The sequence below is a fragment of the Triticum aestivum genome, chromosome 2A (genome assembly GCF_018294505.1).
Source record: "Triticum aestivum cultivar Chinese Spring chromosome 2A, IWGSC CS RefSeq v2.1, whole genome shotgun sequence".
Lineage (NCBI taxonomy): Eukaryota > Viridiplantae > Streptophyta > Magnoliopsida > Poales > Poaceae > Triticum > Triticum aestivum.
In genome coordinates this window covers 310,445,725-310,471,048 of record NC_057797.1, presented here as the reverse complement: position 1 = coordinate 310,471,048, position 25,324 = coordinate 310,445,725, and the positions used below count along the sequence as shown (strand labels likewise).

Below are 25,324 nucleotides of genomic sequence, written 5' to 3'. Positions count from 1 at the left end.
CCAACTTTTTCGCCCCGGCAATGGCATTGATTGATCCCAACTTTTTCGCCTCGGCAATGGCATTGATTAATCCCAACTTTTTCACCCCGGCATTGATTAATCCCAACTTTTTCGTGCCGGCAATGGCATAGATTAATCCCAACTTTTTCACCCCGGCAATGACCCAAAGCTTCGCTTCATTCTTTATATTATGAAGAAGGATCATCGGTGGGGTGCTCTTGTGATGAACGACTCTTGTGTTCCTTTTATTCCATATTGTCCATGATGCAAGCATTGTGAGCGAGGCCATGGCCTTTCTATTTGGGACGGAGTCATCGGACATTGTCAATCCACCAGCCCACAACAATATCTTCAAACAGGCCGAATAAGTATATAGTACAAAGAGGTGCAAAAGGTCAAAATACTATTTTACATGAACTACAGCTTATACAGCATAGGATGAACAAGAAGTTGCAGGTACATATACACCAGAGAGAAAAATGTCTCCAATCCCATGTTTCAGCCATTCAAAACCGAAGGGCAAAGGTTTCCAAATCTTAGACTCATGAGAAACCCACAGCGGCTATAAACATACATGGTTCCATCTTCCTCTTGCATGCACCATTTCCAAAACTTGTTGCTGCATCCCCTTATCACAAATGGCTCTTCCACTTCATTGTCATCTCACATCTATGTTTTTTCTGCTGCCTTTCCTCTCCATGGTGTTTGTAGATGCAAACTTCATCGTTTCAGAAGCGGCATATTACCCTAGTTCTGATACAAAAGGGATCAAAAGTAAGTATTGCATATCTCAATATGAGATATGCTGCTAAAATTGTGGAGGTCACATGTTGTCAAAAAAGAAAATACTACTACTTGTTTCTGACATATACTTTCAGATGGAGCATGTGAGTGGCACATTTCAGGCAACACTACAACTTCGATGTTTCTGCATCGGCAAGCCTCTACAGGAATGGGGTAGGCTGCAACGTGCCAACACATGCTATCGGATCCATCTGTGGTGGTGCCCCAGGTTGCGTAAATCATAACACCATTTTTCTGTTTCAGATACAAATGCCAATATCCAACATGTGAGGTGCACGGATCCTTACTGCTCTGCAAATGGTGTGACAATCGTAATCACTCACTCGGTGTGGAGTGACGGCTCTAATTTCATCCTCAGCCTATGGCTTAGAGTGCGGATGGTGGTGAAGCGCTGCTTGCCCTTGGTCGTGTTGAACTGAGTACAGAAGATGCGTGAATACAAGAAATGTGACAACCCCGGCTAAGAGAAACCGGATCGTTCCGTATTCCAGACCAGAAATAGAGAAGAAGTCTTCTGAAATACGGCACTACTTAGTATAGAACAAATCAGCTCTTTATTACAATCTATATTGGGTACAAGGGGTTCTAATATAACGAGAAATTACATCGGCACGACGACACTACGCTTGCCACTGTTACTTTATGCAAGCAGCAAAACAACTCGAAACAGCAGAATAACTTCTAGTAGCGGAACAACGAACTCCACTACGCAGGGACTCTGACTGGAACGCTTATCCTAACTCGCGAACAAGGGATCCACGGCAAACAAACAATCAATTCCGGCATGACCTGCAAACTGGCATGACACACCAGGTCAATATATTGAATGTACTTGCAAGCTCACAATAACCAGAAACATCCAAGACAAACAACAGCATGACAATTGCAGGTTAAGCAGGGATTATCATGAGATCATCAGAATAACATGGCATGACCAACATGAACATGATACAGCTAGAACAATATGAGCATGGAATGAACATATGAACATGATGATACTATCATGCAACCTGACGACGTTATATACGCCACTTATTCTGCTCGGGTTATCTCATAACCATCATATGCATCATTTACCAGCCTCGGACATCACACGATCATCTCAGAATCAAATCAAGTTTGGTATAAACAATGCCATAGTAATCATTAAATGACCACAAGAAGCTTGATCTTTACCCATGATACCCACACATCACGAATATCCAACAACTCGGTATCCTCGATATCACGGTGATCATCTCACGATCACATAATGATCAACCAACTCTGGTATCCACGATACCTCCGTGATCCTCTCTTGATCACAACCAATCTCTTTCTCATCATCGAACAAGGGTTGTTGTTAAGCAAGTTATTATTATTACTGTTGACCCATAGTGTGACGGACACAAATTGGGCCCTTATCCACGGGCACGGCTATCGATAAATTTAATACACTCTGTAGAGGTAGCGCACTTTACCCACACCACGAAATCCATGGCCTCGCACTCCCATTCGGGTGGACCAACGGCATTCCGACAGAATTCACCCATTGCCATGACACTCTTATGGCCACTCCGACCAACTCCCCACTGGGCTTAGTCCTGGGTGGCCCAGCCTACCAAAGGCAAAACTACCACCGTCGTGGCAAATAAACAGTCTCAAACGGGGACACTGTACCATAACAACAACGAGTTCACAAGGTTATGTCTGCTTACCGGCCAGTGTAACCAGTGTAACACATGCCCATAACCTTACCTCGTTGGAGGCACCGACAAAAGGCATGACAACGGACGACTACCAGCCTCCCCATAAAGTCAAATGTGGTTGCACTTGTCAGCCCGATATAGTGGCACCATGACTCAGCCAACAGTTGTTCAAGTTCAATTAAGTCGATTAAACTTGAATGCAATAAGCCGAGTCGTATGAAAATAACATGATGGAACTACAATACATGAGTATGACATCAACATAAGCATGGTTGGGCATCATTACTTCTTAACAATACAACAACAAATCATATATCTGACTGAGCATGGCATACTGACTAGCATGAACATCACAAGTATACACTTCTCAGAAACATAGCATGACCACTAGCATCAACAATAAATATCATGCAACAACATATCAACAATGCTACCATGCAGGCATTTAACCAACGGGATGCAATGGAACATGCATAACGACGGCACTCGGAACAGATGATAGTCATGCACCGAAGACCATCACCGACATCAACATGTACTACTAGCAAGCATAAGCATATGAAAGGAATACTAGCAGGAATACATGATAACCAAGTGCAAGACAACATAGCACGAGAGTGAACATGAAACTCTAAGCATCACCGGAACAACGGTAACCATATTTTAAACGAGCAAACATTGATTAAATATTCAAGTTAAAAACCATGGCTACTGCATGACTATCATGCAAGTGGGTATTGTGGCTTGCCTGGGGATGAAGAAGGCTCCGGGGAGAAGTGTGGAAAGACCGCGAAAGGAATCGCCGGAAAAGTTTCTCTCCCAAAGGGGCCTGATTAGGGGCAAGGGCAAACTGATCATTTTCAAAATTTCAAAACATGGTGAAAATGATTCCATCGAAACGGGCTCGACGAAACGAAGAAGTGGGCTTTGGATTCACCTCAATCGAAGTTACGAGCAAAAAGATATAGTTGCTTTTCTGCCAAGGACCCATTTGTAAATAAAATCATCACAAACAAGCCCTCAGCCGGAAAAACAAAACGCGCACTTCCGGAAATACGCCTTTGCCTCGGAGAAACATATTCTAGACTGAAACAGAGAGAAATACGCTTTCAATAAAAGAAAACGCACTCTGCCTGATGGAGAAGCAAAATACGCTTTCCAGAAATAGAAAGCGTACTCATTGGAAGTACGTCGCCACTTATCCGACGTGGCAGGGGCGGGGTCAACGCGTGTGGCTGCCAGGTGGGGTCGCGTGGGGAGTGGGCCCGCCTGGCCTCTGTCTTCTTCCTCGCCCTGCTCCCGCACGTGACAGCGGAGGCAGGGGAAGGCGCGTCACCGGCGACGGGTCGGCCGGCTCCGGCCATCTTCGGCGAGGGCGGAGCCACCGGTGGGCTTGGGAGGCCACGCCGCTTCCATTCAAAGAGATAACGAACACCGAGGAAAGCTAGGACGGCCGCGACTTGGAGACAACAGAGGACGGAGTGGCGGCGGACGTTCGTGGGGCGGTGGCCAAACGTGGCTTCGGTGACAAGGCAAGTAGGTGGGGATGGTCGCCGGAGTGCGGTGGTGGTTCTGGTGGTGAAATTATGAGGAAGGGAGGCCGGTGCTGAGCCAATTTAGGCCGAGGCCGACGGCGGGCACGGTGGCCATGGGGGTCGAGGAGAGGCTCTCGAGCTCGGGTGAGAGGCTGGGGAGGTCTAGAGAAGGGAGGAGAGGAGGCTGATGAGCTCGGGAGGCCACTGGGATGGCTATATATAGCCGGGGCAAGAGGCACGAGCTCGGGTGCTGCCAGGCACGTCCGGCCGAGGCCCTGGCGACGGCAGTGATCACGGGGAGGCGCGGGGAAGGCGGCGAGGGGAGAACAGACGAGCTACAGAGGAGCACGGGGCAGCAGGAGCCAAGTGGGAGCAGAGGAAGAGGCCGAGCGCCATTAAAACGCTGTCGGACACAGTGATCCCGTGGGCGAACGACGACGAGCGCTGACAGAAAGGCTTATGGAGGGGAAGATGGCTCCAGGAGGACGGCGACGACGCGGGGAACCTGTTGGACATGCTCACGAGCGCGAAGACGACGAGAGGAGGAGGGGCCCGAGCAAAACACTACCCAGCTCGCGGCCATGGCATGCCAGGGCAGTGGTCACCGCGTGACCCTGGGCATTCAATGCTCACTGGCGCCCAAATTGGTGTCTAGCAGAAAGTCCATGGTGCCCTTAATCTATCTGAAGAAATAATTGGGTCCAGGGGCAAAGAAGAGATTTGCACCTAGCTCCAAAGCAGATCAACGGGAAGGTGTTTGTTGCCCTCCGTGGTTCACATGAGAGGATTTAGGCTCTGAGATTTGGCATAGCATGATTAATCACTAAGGTGATTCTGGTTACCAAAAATCAGACTAAGAGGAGAGGTTTAGCTGAGGATTGCTGTAGAAACTGCCATACTGGCCAGATTAGGTGATTTAGATGATGCACTCATTTGAAGAGGCAAGTTGATTTGAAATTGGGCATGGCCCAATGATTTGAAGATATGAAGATGCTCAAAAAGTTTCATGTTATTTGGATGAACCAAAATAGCACTTGCTTCATATAGCTTTGCTCTGGACAGAAACTTAGAAAAATTGCACAAAGCAAATGATGTAATGGATTGAGCTAAATCTTGGTGGGGAGAGTTTATATGGATAGGAGAATGCCCTAGTAAATTTTCAGCTTAAATGAAGCAATATAAAATATGGTTGCTTCACAAACTGAAAATCTGACCAGAAACTAAGATTTGGGGCTGGGCTCACATAGTTGAGTTATATGAGCTCATATTTGATGAAGAGTCATTATTTGATCATCTGAAGGACCTTGCAAAATTTCAACTCATTTGGATATGTCTAGCCTGTACTTCCTTCACAATCAATTCCCTTAGACGGGAACTTTAAAAAATTGCTCAGGAATATTTACTAGACAAATTAAGTTAAATTTTGGCATGAGACAATTATTTGGACATGAATAGGTGTCCAAAAAGTTTGGGGTCAATAGGGTAAAGATAATTGACACTTGCTTCACAACTGCCATTCAGGACAGAATAGGAAAGGAATTAATTGAGCATAGGACAGAATAGGAAAGGAATTAATTGAGCATGATGGGAAACATGGCCAATGAAATATTTTTCCATATTTGAGGAAGATATGACCCAAACAATTTATGAGAATTATTTGGGAATTTTTGGGAGTGATAAAAATATAGATTGCTTCACAACCTAGGGCAAATTGGGTTATTCCTTTAATAAAAGGAAGAATATTCTCTAGAAAAAGAATATTGGGATTAGGTCCAAGGTGGAAATGGAAAGGTCTAGAAAAGGATTTGAGATTGACAAACCACTCTGGAAGCAAAGAAAAGGTCATCTTCTTCAGTTTCCAGACCACATAGTCACGAAAAAAAAAACTTAGACAAAAACATCAGAAGAAAGGGTCAAAAATCAGACTGTTATAAGAAACCTGCCTCAAATTATTGCATGCACGACACTTGACTGCTTTCATCAGATGGCAAAAGGAAAAAAAAAAGAGGCAAAACTGAAAAGTACGCTAGTTCTGATCTTGAAAAATGAGTTAACAACAAAACTGACATGTTGCAGCTTCGTTGTTATCTCTCTGCTACAGGGTTTCATGTAGCTACCAAGATAAGAATATTGTCTTCAAGATTACTGAACGCAGCAATTTCCTCTACTACCTAGAATTTGAGATCACAGTCCAACAAGGCAGCAAGGACATCATCACAGTCCATCTTTGTGACGTAAACACTAATTAAACTGTGTAAATCATGCATAGAATTATTTACACCAAATTATACAGAAAGCTTTCCATGTGCATAAAATTCACAGTACTAAATACCTGTTGATGGCTGGATGCAGACTGTGAACCAGACATGCCAACTGGCCCCTGTCCATAAGGATGCTGTTTAGCAGTAGAGCTTCCTGCAGTGGTGACCAGAAATGGCTAGTTCTGACAACCATAATACTTCCTCCATTTCACAATGTAGAGCGCTCACGCTTTCCGAGATCTAAGTTTGACCATAAATTTAACCAACAAGACCAACTGCAGCGAGAGCAAAAATACGAATTCTGTGGTACAGGAAGCGTGGGCGCACTACATTGTGAAACGGAGGGAGTACCGCAGAACTGGACAGCAGGGGACATAAATGATTCTGACATGCAAGTGCAGCTGCAGTAGTTTTATACAGAACTTAGATACAGCATACAGAGAAAATATGAATTTCTTATGTACTCGTCATGAATAATCTTGTGAAGTATTTGTGGTAATTTGTCATGGTTGTGCTTACCTGTCTAGTCTGTGTGCATTTTTAAATTGCACATGGGAGAATAAATATAGCACGAGCAATTTAGCAGCTCTTCTCCAACTGTCTTCAAAAGACACCAGTCCTTGTTTATTAGATAGAGATCATTGATCAACCAATCATCACATTTCATGGAATAAATGCAATGAAGTCAATCATACTCTTATAATAATTGATTATAATTAGCACCAGTCTTACCAAATTGGAAACAGCAAGGTCTTCAGGATATACTTGCTTACATCAACATGGCAACATATAAGTACTGTACATAGCCATACTTCAACATAGATTTGGCTAAAACTACAAGGAACCGACTGAACCTTTCAATTGTCCACTGGAGGATAAGCAGAAATTCCCAACAAGGATGTCAGTCCTGATATTTTGTCAAGAAACAAACCAATTATCAGTAACCACTTAAAGTACTCATCAAAATAATAAATTTGACAGGAAGGTACAAATTAACACATGGTAATTGAATGAACAATATCATGTAATATCCTGAATACTAACAGTTTCAGAAGTCAAAAGTTCACAACACACACAAATTTAAACTTAAGTCAGAACCAGTAATTAGGTCAACGGTAAAGCAATTAGATGAGCTCATATGAAAATGACTCAAAATTTGTCAGGAAATTAGGTCAACGGTAAAGCAATTAGATGAGCTCACCCCAATCTCGGCAATATCATGTTATACAAACCACAGAAGCTGCAGAATTAACAGAGCTTCCAGTTTCTTGTTATAGAATATGTGGCGGCTATGTGCAACAACAAAGAAAAGCTTCTCGGTAAATAGCATTAATCTGCATGTCAAACATCTGACTGGGCACACACAAACTTTAGCATGGCGAGTGGGTGGTTGCAGGCATTAGGCAATAAGCATCAGCATGTTTTCTGCTTTCGTCTCATATACTGTCATGCCCTAGACAGCATTGATCATGATTTCTGTTTTCTCTTTCTTTTCCTTTTTGTTTGTTTCGAGAAAGATATCGTCCGATTCTCCTTCTATTGATTCTTTTCCGATCGAGACGTACGGATCCATGTGTCTACATACATAGATTCTGTTCATGGATTAACGAAAATGTGCAAGAGCTCTATTTGCCTCTGCCATTCTACAACTGGTAATTACACATCAGCCCACGGTCTGGAGGGGGACGCGCAAAAGGGTTGCACTGAGAAAAGAGATAAGGGATTGGAGATACTTGTTGCCCGTTCTTCATTGACAAAAGCATCCTCATATACAGAGGGGTTTCCTGACAGATTTATCTAGAGATCAAATCCAAACTTACTTTAAACTAACACAATCTCATTTACCTTAAACTAACACAATCTCGTATCTCCTAACATAATGGGCAGGGCATAGCCAGGACGCCAGCCCTTAGCCTCACTGCCCCTAGCCTGTCCGCCGGCTGTGGTGGTCTTCTCCCCATGTTGGTGTATCAGGGAAGTCCTCACATGACTAGAAAATAGAGACTTGAAACACGTTGGTAACAACACAGAGGACAAGAGACTGAGTTAAAATTCAACATAGTTTTGATGCCTGCCCGCCAAGCATCCACCAGTCCAATTTAGGAGTCTCGCAACCTACAATCTGCCCCCTCCATTATAACATGCTAAACTATAATGAGTTGGAATGTTAAAACATTATACCATTCGCTGTATCTGCAACTGCTCTTGCTTGTGTTGTATGGTCAGGATGATTTCCTACAAAAGAAATTGCTTGACTACTTGAAGCAACATCATGGTTTCCATTCTCAGGATAGCTTGTCTGTAGAATTTCATCCAGATGCTTCAGAAGAACGCTTGATTGACTCTCAATGTATGACATTGCCTCCTCAGATTTGGCGGCCCTTGAAGCTATAAGGCTAACCATACGGCACATGTTAGAGAAGCGAACATCCAAAGATGACCGCATGATACTGCTAGATCCACAGTTAGGTTCTTCTCCCATTCTAACAGAGCGGGCATCTTTCCTCCATCTCTTCAAAATGTATTGTTCTGGGAGCTCCTTGATATTCTTGAGATCAAGTACCTTTAGTACATGACAACACTGGATTCCAACAGATTCAAACTTCCTGCAGCTGCAAGTGGCCAAGCCATCTAGTGCATCAAATTTCACAATGGCGTCTGATGGCTTCTCATCAAGTGTTATTTTGTACTCTGACACTGTCCCAACCACACTGCAGGGGAAGGACATGCAGTTCATGTAAGCCTCAAACTCACCCTGGAACATCTTGAAAGCTTCAGGTGTATATGCATTTGAAGATTGTTTTAACATTCGCAAGGACGGGATTGGCAAAGTCACCTGATTTCCATCAACATCAGCCTGCAATTTCTTTGAGCGATGCTCTTCCAGCATGGTCTCGTAACGCTTGAAGAACAGCAGAATATCTTCTTGCTCATTGAGCTCCCGTTTTAGCTCATTAATCATACTATCCTTTCTAAGAGTACTGAGAATATCAGCAGAAAACACAGTTCTCCTATAAGGCAGAGCCCATTTTTCTTTCTCTAGAAATAGTCTGCTGAGCCATTCACTCTCACCAATGTCATGTTTCTCAATTAGCTTTTCCCATGCAGACAAGAACTCCATCTCATCCTCACAGTCAAAGAGACACTGGCTCAAAGCATTGCCAAAACTTTTCGAGCTTTCAAACACCTGCTTCAAGTGCCTCTTTGAACTGTGGTATATATGCCACACGCTTGTGCAATGGTTACTCCCAGGCCAGACCTCTGCTGCTGCAATGGCACATTCAGAACGCTCATCAATCAGAATAGTCTTTGGCTGCCTATCACGCATGGCATCATCAAACGCCTGAAATACCCATTTCAGTGACTGGATGCCATCATCATAGAGCAAGGCTGCACCAAGCACGAGTAACTGCTTGTGGTTGTCCACACCAACAAACAATGCAAATGGTCGCCCATACACATTCAGCCCATATGTTGTATCAAAGCAAACGACATCACCAAAGCTTCTGAAGTCGATGATTGACTTTGCATCAGCCCAGAAGAAATTTACAGCTAAATTCCCATCAGGTGCCATTCCTACTGCATAATACAGTGAAGGGTTTCCCACCTGCAACCCTTCCAAGTATTCCAATGCAGCACCAGCATCCCCAAGCTGCACACCCTTTCCCTGCTTCCTTCGATGCAGTTCCCCTGGGCCAAGCTCATGCCCTCGAGCCCTCATCTTATGGGACCGCAGCTTGTGCACGGTCTCTGAGTTAGCGAGTGGGTGATTATGCTCCGCAATAAATTTAGCAACCCGGTATGTTCGGCATGGGGTGATCTTGATCACCATTCTTGCCTGGCAACCTGTTCGTGTTGGTGGTGGGCCTGGCCTAGGTGGGCCTGGTGCCCCTCCACCAGCATTGGCGCTGATACTGGCTAGGCCATCATGCTTGGCACGGTCACTGACGCCCTCACGGGAACAAACAAAGATACGAGACACGATCACCCCATGCTTGCGCTTCTTGTATGAGCGGCGGACGCTGAAACCCACATGCTCGGCGTACCGGTTGTAGAAGGCATAGGCGTCATCTTCCGTCTCGAAGTGCATCTCTGGGCGTGGCCCGTCCCTTGGGTCCGGCAAGCTTGCGGCAGCGGCAATGGTGTGATGCGAAGAACTTGACGGAATCATTGCCACCGCGGACACTGCAGAGGCGAGCGGGTGGTTGTGCTCGGCGACAAATTCAGTGACACGGAAGGCATTGGCCGAAGGGAGTAGCTTGATGGTGAGGGACGCCAAGCAGCCGGTGCGTGAGTCCGGGCACCTAGGAGGCGGTGGCGATGCAGCAACGGTGACGTCGGTGGCGTTGGTCTCATCTTGAGGCTTCTTGGGTTCTTGGCGGAAACCTTGCTTGGAGCAGACGAAGAGACGGCGGGTGACGGTGTGCCGGGAGTTCTTGGACTTGTTGGACTTGCGGACGACGAAGCCAAGGCGGGCGGCGTATGCCTTGTAGAACTCGTAGGCGTCGTCCTCCGTCTCGAAGTACATGCCCATTTGGGGCGAGGAGGGGACGGCGGCGTCATCCCCGGCAGCAGAGGGGGTGGAAGTCGAGGTGGCTTGCCCGAGAAGCGCGGGCTCCTCGGAGCCAGCGACGGCGGCGGAGGAGGAGGGGGAGGATGAGCCGGAGGTAGTCGGCGAGGAGTCCCCTGAGAGGGAGGCAGGAGGGTGTGCGGTGGTGGACATTAGGGTTTGCGCTAGGGTTTGGAGGAATGAAGGGGGAGAGCAGCCGGAGGAGGAAGAAGAGGTTGGATGGATTGGCTGTGGAGGCGGCGGCTGTGGGTAGATGTGTGTGGTGGAGGGATTGATTAGCGCCATCGTGTGAGCGTTGGTCTTTGGTATGAATGTGCTTACAACATCTCCAACAGCCGCGTTATACTAATACAAATGCTCGTGCGTTGCCCCGGGCAAAAAATGACACAATCTACTTCATGTGCCATTGTGCATCATTTTTATATCCAATTTAAATAAACATCGATAATTAGGTTAATTTTGGTAATTTTCTTATTTTTAATAAAAGTCAATTAACATGTATACTACTATTAAACAAGCAAACATATTCACCGCTAACTACATCCAGACTAATCTACACACAACAACACGGAGAAATTATAGCCTCTTGATTAGATCACTTAATTTAATCTAACCGTTTAGATTACACTAACCCTGAGCCAAAATCGCGTTTAGCATTTTTTCTGGGCGGACGAAAACTCTGCCGTCCCGAGTAGCACTCATCAAAATCCCTACGCGAGGACGTAGCGTCCATCTATCCCCGCCTCTGTCGTTCCTATCGCCCTTCCTCCGCCACCGCCGCTGCTCTAGGGAGGATCAAGCCCATGCCTCCGCCGTTCCCCACACCTCCCTCCTCTCTTATCCTCGTTGTTGCCATAGGATGCCGCCGGACGAAGCTCGGCCTGTGTCGATAGCGTCGGGTCCCTCTCCTCCCTCGGGCGGCGGCGCAAGAGACAGCTGGCTCGCCCTGCGCCGGCGACAGCGGGGTCTCTCTCCTTCCTCGGGCAGCGGCGGCGGCACAGGACACAGCGGGCTCGGCCTGCGCCGGTGACGGCGGGGACCCTTTCCTCCCTCAAGCAGCGGCGGCGGCGCGGCACGCAGTGGGCGGCCACAGATGCAACGCTGGGTGCGGGGCGTGGCGGCTCTTGTGGGACAGGTGCGCAACGGTGCCGTGGCGGCTGCCGTGTCCGATGCTCTGCACTGGAGGCAGAGCGGCACCGTCACCTGGCCAAGGACCAGGGCAGTTTCCCGAGTGGTGGAACGTCTTCGTACAGCGCGGGTGAGGTCGACGATTTCCTCTGCGTTGTACATTTGGATCCCGGAGTGTACGGCGATAACTGTGATGTTGTCGCCAATCTCACATCTTGTTTCTTCAAATTGTGTTCTTTGAAATCTGAAGCGTGCATCTGTGAATGATAGTTCCTAGAGCGCACTGTGGTTAGGAGCGACCAAAAAGTATCGGGATGTACTGATTGACAATGTTTGATCTACTTTGATTCTGATATATGCCTCTCTTTCTTCAATCATTTACTTTTGCTTTTTTTTCATTTCTTTGGCAGATTTCACAGCTCGCAAGTTCCAGTGTCCAAATGTTGATTTCAAACTTCAGATCCACAAGATTGGTAAGAAGTGCAATATTCTTTCTGCACACCTGCCTTGAGGTAGTAACAAAATCATTTGTGGCATGTTTAACTCAGTTGTTTGTGTTTACATAGGAGTGGAGTTCCAACTCTGCCAGTAAAACAAGATTAAGTGGGAGGGGCTGAAACTCTTTTGCATGGAAACATTTAACTGAATGATTTAAGATGGTCTTAAATTCTTTAGCTTGCAACTATTTAACGAAATTATTTTTAAGTGGGCTATCACAGTGACACCATACCTTGAGTACCACTTACTACATATGAAAAGTAGATTATGATAATTGACCTTTCATGATCGGATCTCAGGCAATCATGATATTGTATTTTGCAGTTTTAATAATTCTGACTGGAGAGGTATTTCGTGATTTGTGAGTGTCAGGTTCAATGCATAAAAAATCATGGTCTATTTGTTATGTGCCATTCTGTGCAAGAACTTCATCCTCATTATGCTTTTTTCCCCTTTCATTTGAGTTAGTAAAGTGGTTTCTGCAAGACCAATATAATCTGGTAATGTTATTGCAATGCCACTGAAATTCTGTCGTGCTCATCAAACTCTTTGACCTTGCAGACTATAAAATATAAATTTCATTACTGCATTATCAAGTGGTTCAGCAGATTGGTTTCTCTTGCAAGCAGAGGATTTCCCTCACTGTATGGACCAGAAATTGAACGTATTATTGATGTCTTTGTTACACGATCCGTGCCGTGTCGGGAACTCCTCTGCTACATACTCCTCTCCTGATTTTGTAGATGAATAACCTACCATTTCAATCTGTGAAATATTGCTGAATTTTGTAAAATGTCAGATCATGGTACTTACAACCAATGGAAACCATAGAATTGATGTTCATGAAAGTGGACCAATTAATGTATTGAGGAAATGTAGCATGTAAGATTTAGAGTACTTTCATATGAGAATGCTTTGCGCTACCAGGCGTTGATGATCTTTGTATATTTTAATGGGCCTTTACGAAGGATCTTCACGTTAAAGGCTCCTCCTATTCTCAAGATTATTCAGGCGGTAAGCTTTGAGATTGATTTCTTTTTTGTTTCCCTTTCATTTTGGAGAAAGCAACTGACTTTCTGCTATATGGTTTCCTTTTTGTTTCAGAGCAAGAATTGGCTTAATCTCTCAAGCAATTTACTCATATGTGTGATTGGAAAGATGACTGACATTTGATCTACGACACTACTAACTGAAGACGATTTTATGTTATGAGACTTTGGCCTGATTTCAGAGATGTACTAAATTCTGAAGTTTGTTGTATGACACTACTATCTGACAAGTATATTTGTTCACACTTACTTGAGTGTACCCTATGTGTCAATTTGTGGTCTGTGATTTTAATATGTGTTTTTCTTGTTGTTGTCATTATCCTCGACAGATAATTCAAATGGTCGATTCATGGCTTGCTACAATAGATGATTTTCTGAATCTAATGTATTATTTTGCTGATGTTGTTAGGTTGTTAATTCATCAAGCCCCACTACTGAGTATACATATTGTGTTCATCTTCCCTGCCTTCTTAGGAAAAATCATGTACCGAAGTCTGAAGGTAAGCTATTCTTTATTTACATTTTATTTGTTTCTTCCTGCTAACCCAGGTTCTAATTAAATGCAAGAGCTTGTGTAATGCTCATTTGCAAGCTACATGGGCATGCTCATTTACTCTTTTAACAGAAATTGTTTGCTATCCGTAGCTGATGTTGATTCTTTGTTGGATCTTATGTCAGTAGGGTGATCAATGTAATTGCCTGGAATCATTGGGTCTCCCTTTAATTCTGTCATCTTCTGTATAGTGGTATTAAATATATCTGTGATGAATTGGCAGGTAAATTTAGGTATCAAATATACTTTTATCATTGCTAAATGCTGCTTATCCTTTGTGCTTCTTCACTGTATCCCATCAGATAAGCTAGCACGAGTACTAAATGTTTACTTGTTATTAATATATATATTTTTCTTCACCGGGCAAATTGATTTGTACGACTGAAGTGTGACAATGGGTTTCGTGCATTTTTTGTTGCTTTTACTCTTCTTTTCCGGCAATTGTTAATATGTAGATACCTTATCACACACTTTCTACGAAAAGTTCATGCAATATAACAAACTAGCTCATCTTTTCGTCGCAGATGAAGAACCAAGCATGCCACCGGAACCGCCGGATCGGCCGCCTGCACCACACCTCAAACCTCCATGCGCCAACGCTGGGAAGTCCAGTCCTCCACGCTCCGCAAAGAAAGTGAAAGAATTACGCAAAATAAAGAAAAAAGAAGAAAAAAGAAAAGGAAAACATATATTTGTTTGTTTATAGAGTTGTGTGCATTCTTATATGATAATACTGTGTTTATTGCCTGCCTTGCTGATGGGGCAGGGAAGGTAAGTGGGGGCTAACATGTGGCCGAGGCAAAAAAATAATTTTGGGTGAAAAATAGAAGAGAAAGCGGGGGCTCCTATCCCCTGGAACCAAGTTTTTCATTAAATTTTCAGGGAATTTTTTTCTTTAATTGGATGAATTCGAATCTATAGTTGTTGGTTGCAGTGTCCATTCTGTACGAGGTAGCACTATTTTTGCATGAAGGGGTTGTTCTTTGGTTGTTGATTTGGCTCTCCAAAATCGAGATTTGTTTGTATTGTTCTTTGGTTCTTATATGTTGTTCTCATTAAATAATAACATGGTAGGAGAGGAGATGATTCATTGTTGAGTCACTGCTGCATATGGCATGTTATCAGTTAATGGGTTAACTGATACTCCCTCCGGTCCTTTTTACTCTGCATATTAGGTTTGTCTGAAGTCAATCCCATTCAACTTTGACCAAGTTTATATAAAAAATTATTAACATTCACATAACAACATATTTATTATTAGATCCATCTCGGAATATATTTTCATATTATATTTATTAGATGTTATAGATGTTAATATTTTCTAATATAAATTTGGTCAAACTTAGCAAACTTTGACTTTAGACAAAGCTAACATGCGGAGTAAAAAGGACCGGAGAGAGTAACATGATAGGACTAATGATTTTATCATCATCGCATTTATTTCACCACTTCTACATTTCAGTTGGTTATTGCAAAGCGTTTTTCATTTACGTAAAGATACAAATTGTTGTGGTCATAGGTCAGCTTATATTTCCTATCATACAAGTTGTATGGCCTTGGAAGTGACGTTTTGATTATGTGCAAACTCATCTCGGAGAGAGTCGGAAATCAGTTTGTTTAAAAAGGGTGGTGATCATGGCTGGACACTCGATTCTTCACGTATTTGTTGGATCACAAAGATGTCTCACATTTGAAAATACAATTTAATCGGCATGACAACATTTTGTATTCCTTTGATTTTTTTTTTCAAGACTTGTTTCAATAATATACTATGTGAACTTATATGATAATTGTTTGAGACGTGCGTTGCACGTGCATGCTAACTAGTTTTCGTAAAAATTGGAACACTATTTGGGCTTGTCCCAACAAACACTTGCAGCATTGGTTTACAAAGTCATTGTACGTACAACCAGAAGGGAATAAACCATGCTGCTAGCTGTTATAGTTGGACGTACAAGTCATTGACTCTAGAAGCTAAATAGTAGAGATAATGCTCCATCGACAAAATTTCAGTGTCACAGTCTCACAGATGATCATTGATGTGTTCTTGCACATCCGGCTGCAGTGAGATCTGGGACCATCTTTTCTGGTCCTGCCATTTCAGTTTCTCGTGTTGGTGATCCATTGATCCCCCTGGGCACCGGCTTTGACCCCGACCTGCTTATCTAGGATGCCAAGATCATTTTCTGCAAATCCTTCTCTATGGAGGACTTCATTGCAGCTGGCTGGAATAGTTGGAAGCAAAGGAATGTGAGGAACGACCACATGAAAGAACTCATGTGAACATATCAGACATGGTTGCTTGATAGAACATTCTTCTAAACGAAGCAGGTTGTACAAAGACTACAAACAAAGTACCCCCTCCGTTTTTAAATATAAGTCTTAGAAGATTTCAATATGGACTACATACGGTGAAAGTGGGTGAATCTCACTTTAAAATCCTTCTATATACATCCTTATCTAGTCCATATTGGAATCTCTAAAAAAAGACTTATATTTAGAAATAGAGGGAGTAGTTCTTATCAACATGCTGAACCCAAAAAAAATGTCACGAAGAAGAAAAAAAGGAAGATCATCTGCAGCATTAGTTTCAAACTTTTCTATCGCTTGGCTCGCAACAACTAATATGCAATGTCATGAGCATAAACAAATTAATGAACGAGAGCATTTATCAGTAAGGAGAAAAGTGAAGTACCAGGCTCCAATCAGCCTCCTGGAATGAGGCCAGGAACTATCCAACTACAGTTCAAGATCCATACAGTGCGACATCCATACACCACCAAGAAGTAGTCATCCACCAATCCAGCGGAAGTGACATCCTCCTCCGAGACACTCTGGGCGAGCGGCCTCCGTTTAGTTGCTTCTTTTACTCATGTTTCCATTGTCCATTGAAATTGCTCTCCTGTTCTGCGACCATTGATGACCCATTCGTATTTTCAACAACTCTTGTTACTTTTTTTGTAACTGAAGGCGTGCAACTAAATTGCCTCACTATCACACAAAAGCATTATTATCACACAAAGGTATTATGAGTAAAGTTGCAAATACACTTTCAAGGTCTGCGCCCAACACCACCGAGAAGGTTAGCAGAGAAGGCATCATTGTACTGTTAATGAAGGGGGAAAGGCATCAATGAGGACACCTATAGAAGGATTAATGGAACCTGACTACTGGTCTCTTCTTCTGTTTTTCATGATTGCAAAAGCTTAAGTACTTGAGCTATCTAGAAAAAACACTAAAACTACTTACGAATCCAGTGCACCTCTATCAAGATAAATCACATTGTAGGTGTTGGCATCTATGGTCATTCCCCTATTCATATTCTGCAACTCCGGTCACACATACTCCCTCCGTTCGAAATTATTTTTCTCCAAAATAAATAAAAATGGGTGTATCTAGAACTAAAAAATGTCTAGATAAGCTTTTTGTTCACATACTAACGGAATTGCTCCTATGAATCTACTTCAAGCACTACAGACTTGAATCAACTTTCAGAATTGAATTAACGCGCACATAATTAAGAGTTGCCTATGGTAAGGTGTCATCTCTATTCTTGAGGTCCAATTAACAGCACACCGGTGATCAAGTTAAGCAGCATGTATAACAAATTATGCAATTTGGACGCGTTCGTAGCAATATCATGTAAATGCAGGGTGTCTCGCACCAATATATCAGGACTGAGGGGTAAACTTACAGTATGCGCATCGTGTCATCGAGCGTTATTGGTGGCATGTCCAAGAGCCGAACTTGTTTGGCCTCCAACTGAGTTCGATCGGACGCCTTTGGCACCTGCACGCGCACACACAGTAGACATCAAAACCAGGCCAAATCAAACCGAGCTCACACCAACCTATAGCTCTACAGGAGGGCAATCTATGGTGATGCTGCAACTAATTGATCTGGGGCCAAAGTATCAGAGATGCCATCAGGGGAGTGACAATGTGTACGAAAAACGTTATCGATGTTGATACTGTTAGTATTTTGCTGTAGTGAATTAAAGAAGCATCAAGTGTGCCCGTCCCCGGACCCGCTCCTGCTCCCCCTGATTTCATCGGCCTTGTTGACGAGCGAGCCACTGCCGACGACATGAACTCATGCAGCAACGACATGCATGGCCATTGGTAACATCTAAATTTATCAAAGCAATCATGTATTTTTATGTAACATCTGCTTTTGGAATAAGAAATTATGACCCATTAAATATGATAATTCGAACTTAGTCTTACCAATCCACATTTTTTTAAGAAATCTCCACTGATGATTGTAACAAAAGAATTCAGTCGACACAAAAAAGCCAGTCACACATCAAATCTTGGGCCATTATCGTGAAGTGAAAATTGAATTGAGTTACACTCTACAAGAGAAGAGAGAATGCTTTTCAATTTGTTTGATTCTTAAACCTATTTAGCCTGATACTGAATTATTCCTGTAGGACCGGAGCAATAAGAATTATGCTTGGGCAGAGTACTGAAAGTATTGTACCCGGCTACAATCTTGCACGGAGATTGCATGCATACAGGTTTAGGTTTCATTGGCACTCACAGGTAATGAAGGATCGGGTGTACCTTGAGTGCTTTGTTCATATTCTGACCCAAGTTCATTTATTCTACTTATTGGATCCTGCAGTACCAGTAGTGAATTTCACAGCTGATTCAGAGCAAACAAAGAAACAAACAGAAGTAGAACCATGCACTCCCTTTGGCTGTTGGTACAACATGATGCAAATTAATTATGACAATCAATTATGCGAATTACCTATGATAATCTGAATCAACGAAACTACAAATATTAAGCAGGTGTACTGGATGCAGAGCAGCTATACTGTTTAGCATACTAACAGAAGTGTAGCATCTATGAATCTAGTTGATGAAGCACTACAGACTTGAATCAACTTTCAGAATGATTTGCACTTCCCACTTGTGTGGCAGACAAAGCCAGCCAGCTAGGGGACAGAAACAATAACTGAAAGAGGGGCTTCTATTCATTGATTTGCTTTCAAGGGGATACATACCTCTCGTGTAGCCGCCGCAGGCGACATTGGACGGCTCGACGGATGTTCTTCTTCCGCCTGCGAACTCGGCAGCGACATTGGACGTGTCGTCGAAAGTTGCAATGCCGACGGGATTTGATGGAGATATCGACCGAGGCCCCTTCCTTCTTATAGTAGCTAAGTCCAATCTGGCTCAGGCACTCCAAAAAATCATACTCTTCAAAGGCCATGACAACATTTTGCGGCTTCACATATAACATTTTGGCCCCTCGCCTCTAGCCGCCATCTTGGACCTTGGATCTTCAAGACCTCTATATTCTTCATCAACGCCTAGTGATCATCATAGTTTTGTGAGAATAAACTTTCTCTCATTCTCTTGGCAGTGCCATGAGGTTAGAGAGTTTTGTGTCCTCGGAGATCCGATTATTCAGATCTGATGAGTTTATGCTACTGTGTTAAGCTTTTTTTGTTGGTTTGATTCTTTGTGGAGGTGAAATCTTTCATCGGCGCCATGATGAAGATATAGTGATTTGATGGCCTGCACTTCTAGGGGATCATCCCCGGCCCAAGTACATTCATCGATCAAGGCTTCTCATCTGTTTAGATGGGCGACTCAAGACAAGCTCTCAAAAACCATTATTGATAATGTTCGTGCGGGTGAAAGAGTGATAACATCATTGTTCCAGTTTAATTGTAGCCCCTTTACCGAAGACTTTGGAGTATTTTTTCGAGCAGAGAATACTACCGCCAAGAAGGTGTTTACAAGAGATTTCACGGTAATTCTTAGTCATATGAGTTACTTTATATTTTCTTGGATCTTAGGTTCAAATCAGTGTACCTGTAATTGTAATGATCAACAAAGTTACAGGTGTTTCTAAAAAAGCATTTTAACAAACATTTTGTTTAAACATGAACTTTTAAAAAAACATGAATTTTTTATTTCCCAAATATTTGTTTCCAGAATTCTGAATATTTTTTGAATACGCGACTTTAAAAAATACAAACATTTTTTGAATTCATAAATATTTTATGATTTATTGAACATTTTATTTAAAATTTCCCTTTTTTCTAATTTTTATTTTTTAAAAGTACCAGATTATTTAAAGGAGAAAATAAAGAAAACAAAAAAGGAAAAATAATAATAACAGGCCGCTCAAACATGTGCCGGCCCAAACAGGCACGCTGAACCTATCCTTGAACCATGCCAACGCAAGGGATTGTGAGTGCAGATTAGCATTTCTTTTAAGCACCATTATGCTGGCCTTTGGAGATAAGTTTGTTCGGATTTCAGTTTAAGACTTCTACAAAAAAAACCTATCTAAAATTGCAGTGTTATCCCTCAAAAACATACGAGTGTTATGAAATTCTGTATAAGAAAGGCCATGCTACTACGGAAATTACGTGGCATGGCAATACGAATGAAAGTAGAACAAAATAGGCAAGAACGTCAAGCTTGATCACAAATTACCCCAACTAACTTCCCACTAAAGTCTCTGATCTTGAGTGAAGTGAGGGACAAAGGTCAAGTCAGACCAGATTTAGTGATCTGGTGCATCTAGGAACATGTAGCATCCCTTTTGAATAATTATTAGGCCCACAAATAAGAGAAGGATGTAAGATTAGCATAACCGGAAAAAGATCAATAAGTAAATTTATGGCACGATCAGCAATACTCCCTCCGTCACAGTTTAGAAGGCACAGTTAAATTTGCGTGCGTTTCCACAATAGACATGGTTTAGGGCGCATTGCATTTATTTCTAATAGCTAATTAGTACTCCGATATACTATTTCTATATGCATGCTTAGCGTGAATGCTATTTTTTAGTCCATCTCACAACCAATAGATAACCGCCTAGGTCCCAGAGAATTTCCAATCGCGCCTTCTAAACCGTGACGGAGGGAGTACCAAAAGGAAATCTGCACATAGTAAATAACCTGACAGTTAAAGTGTATAATAAGAGGAGCTGGAACAATACAATTTCGCAAAATGTACAAACTTAACTCTACAGCCTGTAGTGCAGGCTATAAAGATCAATAAGTAGATTTATGGCACGATCAATTTATGTTCTCTTACTGAAGAGGCTCTACTATAGTTCAGTTACCTGACTGTCCCACCAGTTAATTAGCCTCTCCTTGCTTCCTTATTTATCTCTCAGGTACAAAAATAAGGAAAATGGCAAGGAAGCGGCAGCCACAAATTGCGCGCACGCGCACAGCCAGAGCAAACAACGCAGAGGACGTTGGATGAACGGGTACCTCTCGCACTTATACGTCCCTCTCCCACTGGAAATGCAGTTTATGGACTGAAAATAGAACAAAAGAGAATCAGAAAATATTAGCAATTACGATGAACATATATCTTGGTCCCTTTTTGAAGGCCAACTACTAAGGTAGTAGTGCACAAAGCACACCATGGTTTCCATGGCTTCCTCAAAAGGGACACAACACTATAATAGTGAAAACCTGAAGTACATAAGCTACAGAAACAATATAGATAGAAGAACCAAGCATGTTCCTTTCCTGAGTACATGGTAGGGTGGCTGTTTCTGCTCATCAAAATAAAACCCACCAAAAGAAGGAGAAAGAAGATGAATACCATAGCTGGTAACTTGGACACACATCAAATATAGTACTGGCATAATTTAAAGCATAGTAAGGCTTGATAAATTAAAATTAGAGCTTTGCAAACAACATGCAGATTGAAGTATCATTTAAAATGAGTGAATTATTTGTAGAGATGTACTTTGTAGGTACAGATATCTTTCTCAAAAATATATTCCATTATTGGGACGTATCTAAGTGTGTACAACAATGGAGACACCGATAAAAATACAGGAAAGGTCGTGTATCCTCTTCCTTCAGGACTGCAGAGGGTAAAAAAGAACAGGAGCCTGAATCATGAAAGGTATTATTGGTTGTTCGTATGCAGTATGCTCTCATAATAGAGAAAGAGAAGATGCTGATGTCCTTACATTTTTTAGTCAGTTTGACCTTTCTTGTTAATCCGGAAATGAAGCATCAGTTGTTGGATCATCACCAATGGAGAACACCCCTCGGCAACAGAAAATGATGATTACAAACTAATTGCAGGTACACTGTTATAAAATCATCATAATATGCAATATCAAAAGTATATTTAAAACGCCTGAAGGAGGTACCCTTGATGACACAAATTTGCAGCAGTAGAACATGTGAGAGCCATTCAGCCAACGGAAAGCCGTGCATAATCTAGTTCCATCGTTTGCTGACATTCTCACAAATAGCTCATGTGCACAATCTCAATCACAAAATACATTGGAAGTTGAAAGTAGGAAGCAGGGTAGGTGACATGTGTTGAGGAGTTTGGGAATATCAACAATGAGATTATCGTTGCTCATTGCGGAATATGCTGATCAAAAGAGGTCAACTGCAGATCAGACCCATGCAGATGGAATAGTGTCTGTGTTTTTCAAACAGTACTATCGCAAGCAGATAAAATACTTGCATGATTTAGAATTCCAGGACAAACTCATCAAATATAGAATCAAAGAAACTTGAACTATCTTTGCCTCTCTGGCAATTAATAGAGAAAAAAGAACACATCGCCACAATGACACACTCGAAGGCAAGTAACAACATCCTATTATACAAATAAAATAGGCAAGTAACTGCATCTGCTTGTCATCCATCTAAAGTCTTGCCCCAAGATCATCGTGAACCCAATGTGCATTAGTAGGTCTCCAGGTGACAGAGTGCAAATAACAACATGCAATTCTGTAAGAAGTTTCTCTAAAAAAAGTAAGAAGTTATTACTTGATGTTCCAAGTTGCATGGCCCAAGATCACAGTTGGTGATATCACAGTTGGTCATAAAGTAAACAGAGAAATCACTAACGTAGTTTTATCACCTGTGAACTTACTCGTGCACGGCCAGGATAGGATGTTACCTGCAAGTACGCGAGAGCCTTGAGGGGTGAACTTAGGAAATATTGGTTGCTACCATCAGAGGAGGCATTCAGTTATACTGGTGAAGACTGGCTTCAAAATTTGCTCGCTACGTGTGATGAAACAGGCCGAGCAAGAGTCCTAATGTTAATCTGAAGAGTATGGCACTTACGTGATAATTGCGTACATAAGGAAGGGAAAGCCTCGGTGTCTGCTTCAGTTAATTAATTTCTTGATTAGATATGAAAATGAAACAGCAGGGCACTGGGACGAGGACAGCAGAAAAGGAAAATCAAACCTGTTCCATAATAAGGGGGATACGCCGCTTGATCCCGAACCCAATCATTGGTTGCCACCTCATGTAGACTGCTGGAAGCTTAATAGTGACACTTCCTTCCTTGCTGACATAAATTGGTTCCCTTGCAGTTCAGGTAAGACAAAGACAACCAAATTAAACAATTGAACAGAGAAAGCCATCCTGCAGGAGCAGAGGAGCAGGATTGATCAAGCAGTTGGGAATCAGTTAAAAAAACAAAGAGGAAAGGGGGAGAGGCTAGGGTGGAAGTGAGCTCGCGGGAAGGTGATGACCGGAGGGAGCACGGCGGCCGCGGCCAGAGCCTCCGCGTCTGTGTCGCCGTAAGCATCAGCTGGATCCGACGCGCGATGATTCTGATGCTGCCCCGCCTCCCGCGTTTCCTCCTCCTCCCGGCCGTTGCCCGCGGCGGAGAGGAGCGTGTTGAGCAGCCGGTCGCGGTCGGCGGCGTGCGCTCGAGCCGGCCGGCACGGCCCGGAGTGCGGCGGCCTGTGCCTCGGCGTCGCCGAATAGCGCGCGGACGACTCGGACAACGCGGGGAGGAGGCGCGGCGGAGAGGAGGCAGGCCAGTGTGCGGTGAGGACGGCGCGGCGGAGGATGGCGTGGCGGAGGATGCGGGCCAGCGGCGGGGAGGCGGCGGATCCATCGGTGGGAAGAGCGGTTGCTCGAATCGGGGGTGGGGTTTTTTATCTGTCGAACGCGTGCATGGGTGGGGCTGAACTGAAACGAAACGTTTTCTCTGACTAACTAAAGTAGGGACGGCGGCTTTAAATCCTAAAAACCACAGGGGCTTTTGTGTAAAAGTGTCGCGACGGTGAACCCGTCAGACATATCTTTTTTTTTTTCCATAATAAAGCACGGACTGTTTCTGGTCGTCCGTCTCCGTCATGCCATTTTACAAATAAATCCCTCAGTTTTCTGTAAATCAACTCGCAATACACGTTTAAGTTACAACTGAACCGTATTTTTTTCTCATTTTCTCAGAAAACCCGCTGACATTTTAGACAATCAACCCGCCGTACATATTTAAGCCAGCTGAAACATTTTTTTAGTTTTAACAGAAAACCCCTTGACGTTTCGGTTAATCAATCTACAGTTTATGTAAAATAAGATTATTCATATTTTTTAAACCGTAACTTAGATTTTAACATGTTATATATGAAACTTGATTAGAAAAATATGTAGAATCTAAATATGAAGTTATTTTTAGCTGTTAAATAATTCTAAAATATAATTTTTGGTGCAAACTTAAAATATAGTGTATAGTCTGTTTTTTTGTATCGTCGGTGATTCGAATTGCAAATAAACATCTATTAAAACCAGAGTGAGAGAAAAAATCATCGAGAACCATGCATACACAACTATGAAAAACCTTGCGGGAAAAAACAACATACTTTTTTATCTTATTCCAAGCGAGTGTGCGCACGTGCGCGCGCGCAAAAGAGAGAGACATTAAGACTAACCACATTCAAACGTGTTTTCATTGTGTGAGCACAGAGGTCATTGTCGGCAACACAAATGTGATGCTATGTGAAACTAAAAGACGTGGGCCTATTAATGTCTTCAGTCATGGTTATTGGGTTAAGAGTGTGTGTTATTTTCTTTCCCGTTGCAATGCACGAGCTTTTTTTTCGCGCGAGTGTGTGAGTACAGAGGAAATACAAATGTGATGCCATGTGAAACTAAAAGACGCGAGCCTATTAAGGTCTTGAGTCATGGTTATTGGGTTAAGAACATGTGTTATTTTTTTTCCCGTTGCAACGCACGGGTTTTTTTTCAGTATTTTTTAAGAGGAATACCTACGATCTCTGCATCAGTCGATGCATGCAGCCATATTATTAAAAATCGAAACAGAGTCTTAACATTCAAGTAAGCTCAAAATTCGAGAAAAAGGGATAAAATAAGTATGCAAAGCGCCACATCCGGCAATAAATCGCCACATCCGGCGATAAAGAACATGTTACGATGCCTACATACCTAGCCTCTTATTAACTCGTCATCCAAATCAGCTG

General features: G+C 42.9%; 1 protein-coding gene and 1 long non-coding RNA gene across 19 annotated transcripts; both read right to left on the bottom strand.

Moving 5' to 3' along the window:
* Positions 1-336: 336 nt before the first annotated feature.
* Positions 337-11,141, bottom strand: LOC123188585 (protein FAR1-RELATED SEQUENCE 5). 7 transcript variants are annotated; one of them, XR_006494893.1, is made up of 5 exons: positions 8,470-11,140; positions 7,021-7,195; positions 6,808-6,907; positions 6,360-6,689; positions 337-753 (listed from the first exon to the last, which is right to left on the bottom strand). XR_006494893.1 is itself a non-coding variant. In XM_044600743.1 (2 exons), the coding sequence occupies exons 1-2, from the start codon at positions 11,009-11,011 to the stop codon at positions 7,146-7,148; spliced, it is 2,592 nt and encodes an 863-aa protein (XP_044456678.1). In that variant the 5' UTR covers positions 11,012-11,140; the 3' UTR covers positions 6,995-7,145. The 7 variants fall into 7 exon arrangements, 1 of the variants encoding a protein (XP_044456678.1); XR_006494897.1 differs by lacking the exon at positions 337-753 and adding an exon at positions 1,183-1,600 and having other exon boundaries at positions 6,808-6,889; positions 7,490-11,141; XR_006494892.1 differs by lacking the exon at positions 337-753 and adding an exon at positions 1,183-1,600.
* Positions 11,142-15,807: 4,666 nt separating this feature from the next.
* Positions 15,808-24,027, bottom strand: LOC123188584 (uncharacterized). Of its 12 annotated transcripts, none has more exons than XR_006494885.1 (7): positions 23,298-24,026; positions 22,049-23,210; positions 21,179-21,379; positions 19,098-20,993; positions 17,781-17,875; positions 16,782-16,993; positions 15,808-16,311 (listed from the first exon to the last, which is right to left on the bottom strand). It is a non-coding gene; the product is annotated as an uncharacterized lncRNA (long non-coding RNA). The 12 variants fall into 12 exon arrangements; XR_006494890.1 differs by having other exon boundaries at positions 19,098-19,406; positions 23,298-24,025; XR_006494884.1 differs by having other exon boundaries at positions 21,179-23,210; positions 23,298-24,027.
* Positions 24,028-25,324: the final 1,297 nt, after the last annotated feature.